This window comes from Silene latifolia, chromosome 6 (genome assembly GCF_048544455.1).
Source record: "Silene latifolia isolate original U9 population chromosome 6, ASM4854445v1, whole genome shotgun sequence".
Taxonomy (NCBI): Eukaryota; Viridiplantae; Streptophyta; class Magnoliopsida; order Caryophyllales; family Caryophyllaceae; genus Silene; species Silene latifolia.
In genome coordinates this window covers 60,503,332-60,507,409 of record NC_133531.1, presented here as the reverse complement: position 1 = coordinate 60,507,409, position 4,078 = coordinate 60,503,332, and the positions used below count along the sequence as shown (strand labels likewise).

At 40.5% G+C, this 4,078-nt stretch overlaps 1 protein-coding gene across 1 annotated transcript; it reads left to right on the top strand.

The window, feature by feature from the left end:
• Positions 1 to 1,401: 1,401 nt before the first annotated feature.
• Positions 1,402 to 1,845, top strand: LOC141588136 (uncharacterized). Its single transcript, XM_074409590.1, has one exon. The coding sequence runs from the start codon at positions 1,402 to 1,404 to the stop codon at positions 1,843 to 1,845; it is 444 nt and encodes a 147-aa protein (XP_074265691.1).
• Positions 1,846 to 4,078: the final 2,233 nt, after the last annotated feature.

Sequence of the window (4,078 nt, the reverse complement as noted above, 5' to 3'; positions counted from 1 at the left end):
AACAGGGCATCTTCAATGCACTTATTGACCATGTCACCAGACGCATCTCTTCGTGGAATGGGATTTTTCTCTCACCAGCAGGACGTCTTACTCTGATTTCATCGGTTCTATCCAATCTCTCGAATTACTTTCTATCGGTCTTTAAAGTTCCTAAGTGTGGCAAAAAGATTAATTCTATTTTGGCACAATTTTGGTGGACGGGATGTAAGATGGGGCATAATATCCACTGGTGTAGTAAAAATTTCCTAAGCTTACCGAAGAGTGTGGGTGGGTTAGGCATTCGTAATGTCAAATGTCTTAACCAAGCTCTCTTAGCCAAACTGGGATGGAGAATTGTTTCGGAGAGTCATCTCTTTTTTGCAGGATATTCGGACAAAAAAGCTTTTTGGGTCTCAAGTGGTTTTACAGGGTATGACACCTATCAGGGGCAATGGATGTTCTTGGGGCATACGTAGTATTTTGCATGGGCTCTCAATTGTTATGGAAAATATTGGTTGGAAACCTGGTATTGATTCGAGGCTGAATGTCTGGACTGCGCGATGGGTAGGGGGAGAGCGACCGGAGCCTAGGATTGAATGGTTAAATCATGGAAATAGTCATCTTGCTAATCTCCAGGTTAGGACCCTTCTCCGGCCTGATGGTAGCTGGAATAAAGAATTCATAGAGGGCATGTTCACGGAGGAATGGGCTACACGGATTCTCGCTATACCGAGGTATGAAATGCGATCGGGTGATAGAGCCTATTGGCCACGCACAACGTCGAGCATATACACGGTAAAGAGTGGGTATGGTCTTATTTTTGAAGAACATATGAAAAATGCTGGGACTGTAAAGGATAATGGTAGGCTAAATGATCGAGGTCGGCTTTTTTGTCGGAAAATGTTATGGAAACTACCTGTGCCTCAGATGTGGAAAATTCTTATTTGGAAAATTATTACCAATGTGATACCGACCGACAAGAGTTTTCCAAGCGCAATATTGAAGTAGACTTCTTCTGCGGTATGTGCAGGGGGGACCAACGAGTCATAGAAACCTCGGAGCATCTCTTTCGGGACTGTGGTTTTTCAAGTAGAATCTGGGCAGGTTCGTTACTTGGTATAAGGGTAGAGGGTGCTAGAGGCACCCCCATTTCTGATTGGATCTATGATTGGATATACTATCTGAGCAAACGAGAGGAGGGGATGTGCCAGGTGGTACATTTTGTGGCTGTCTTGTGGGGTCTGTGGACTATGAGAAATAGAATAAAATTCCGGGATCGGGTAGTGCGTCGCACTTGATCACGAATATGTTCTATAACGTCGTTGGGGAGAGAGCGAAAATCTTGTGCAATGATCTGGCCTCAAAACAGACTCAGAATGACAAAGGCGAAGTGAGAATGATGGGTCGTCTCAAAGGGAGATTATGGCTATTCGCAATGGCAATCCTGTTCACATTATAGGTAAGCCGGAGGGATGTGCTGTGATAAGGGTAAAAGTGGATGCTAGTTGGGTCAGGTCCCTCGATGCGGCCTTCGGGTGGGTTGCGTATGATGATACGGGGCAGGAACTGGGTCGAAGGCAAGTGCGTACCAGGGCAGAATCACCGCTGCAAGCTGAAGCATTGGGCGTCCGTGATATCGTGGAATGGGCACGAGAGGAGCGAATATACCATCTGGACATCTCATCGGACTGTCTGCAACTTATAATTCAAATCGCAGAGGTTGACAGAGGTAGCCATATGATTGAAGGGATCTTAGAAGACATTCGGAACGCGTTTAGCTTCTTTCACTGTTTATGTTTTAGTTTTATTCCAAGGCACTTAAATGGCCTTGCGCATAGCTTAGCTAAGCAGGCCATTAAACTGTGAAACCTTCATTTACAAAAAAAAAAAAAAAAAAAAAAAAAAAAAAGCATAGTTTGCATTGTTACTTCAATATTGCACATAGCCTAGTTCATGCACTGCATCCCCATTTAAAAACACAAAAAAATTCGAAAAATTAAAAATTTCACAAAAACACGCATCTTAATTTCCGAATCTCCTACATACACTATGAATATAGATAAATGTGGGGAGGAGATCCCATATATTCAAAAAAAAAATACAAAAACATGTCTTTTATTTTCAAATAAATCAACAAAACACAAAAACACGTTCTTTTTCATTATTTTTGCCTCCCACCCATACTTCCCCCGTCACCGGGTGTTGTATATAGCAAGTGTGGGGACGAGGCCCAAAAAAAACAAAAACATGTTTATTAATTTCGAGAAATTAACAAAAATTCAAAAAAATGTTGTTTCTTTTTCCATTTCCTCCCTACATTTCGTTCCATCGAGGACGATGTAAGTCTTAAGTGTGGGGTGGAAAATATCTACTTCGTATATATTTGTAAATAATGTACATTTGTTAATAACTTGTAAATTTGACAAAATTTCAAAAAAAAAAAAATCCAAGAAAATAGAAAAACCTTCAAAACATCACAAAAATATTGTATTATATATATATATATGTTTGTTTGTTGGCTAACCTTTGGCATAGGCATTGACCATTTGAGGCGAAAAGGAGCTAGAAGACCGCTTGGTAAACTCGTTCTAATCTCTTACTCCTTTACCGTTCTTTCTTTATATATCTTGTATATTTGAAGGAGGATGGGATTTTGTGCCTTGGATGTTCCTTTGGGGAACTATTGGATTGTTGGCGTTGATATGATGCTAGGTTTAGTGAAAATTGTTGCACGTCTCCTTTATGTCATTTCCATTTCTTGCATGCATTGTCTCACATGTATATATGTGTGTCTTGTTTCCTTCTTGTTGCACTTAGTTTGTATATAATGTTGTGCTTGAAATGTGGTCAAGGGAGGGAAGCATATACCCCAAGGATAAGTCAAGTCCCAATTGTACCTTCCCCCTCCCTGTGGCTTGCGCCTGTGTCCATAGTTTAGCCGTGGGAAATTTGGGACCCGACTAACGAGTCTAGGCCGCCCTGTGAGGCCATTGACCGTAGGCTAGACCTAAGTCTCGACCTAGCTACTCATATGTGAGCATTAGAGCCTCCTAGGGTTGGTACATTCATACCCGACCCTCATTTAGGATTGTGAGTAGGTCTCCTCGTGGGACGTGTTATGTCTAGACGCATAAGTGTGTCATTCCGTCCTTAGACCATGATTTGCATTTCATTTTTGTGCACAAGTTATGAGATAAAATTTGTTTTCACATGCATATGAACCTCACACAACAAAATAGCCTTGTTTTATCCCTTCCATTATCTCCCTTTTTGATTCACCCCCTTTGAGCTTTAGCCTTTCCTTTTGGAAAACCCACTAAAATAGCTACATTCCATATCCACCCTTCCTTGATCAAGAATTGGTCGGTTTTGTAGTAGTGTTTTAGGAGGTGATTTGGGTCATAGTGGTGGATAGTTTACATATCCACTTGGGTCAAAATTTGGTATGCATTTGACATTGTATATGAATAAGTGGTATTAATGTTGAAATGAAAAACAAAATAGAAAAGTGAAAAAGTTTTGAAAAATCAAAAAAGAGCTAGTTGTGTTTTATATATATGCGTTAGGAAAAGAAAAAGGCAAGTAACACCCTTCCTCATCATTTAAAGGGGTAGAAAAAGCCGTTGCTAAATAAAGGGGAAGTTTGATGTTTTTCCAAAGTGAGTCTGGTTTACACAATTTTTGCTTGATTTCGGAAAACCGAACTCTTGTTAGGGTGTAGACGTTGCTCATTTGTTGAAATAAGAGGAGTATTTTCAAGTTTTTCCAATTTGAGTTGGGTTTATGCAATTTTTGCATAGTGTTGGTTATCAATTCTATGTTAGGGCATAGATGTGTCTCATGTGTTGCAATAAGAAGTGGGATGTGATGTGTCGACAATTCTTGATTTGAACTCCAGATGTCCAAAAGGTGCTTGCACCAATCCCGTTTCGCCCTACTCCCTAGCCCCGTTACAACCTTTATTTCATGATTTGTGCATTGTTACATTTTGCATCTCATTTGGACATACGACGGTCTTACACATTAGATTGCGGGCACGTTCTCACGAGTCGGAGTAGGAGAGTGTTTTGGTTACTATTTGTACAAAAACACCCGGAAT

Bases quoted from the DNA above. Each gene is read 5' to 3' on its own strand.
- LOC141588136 (XM_074409590.1), top strand. From the start codon at position 1,402: ATGGCTATTCGCAATGGCAATCCTGTTCACATTATAGGTAAGCCGGAG.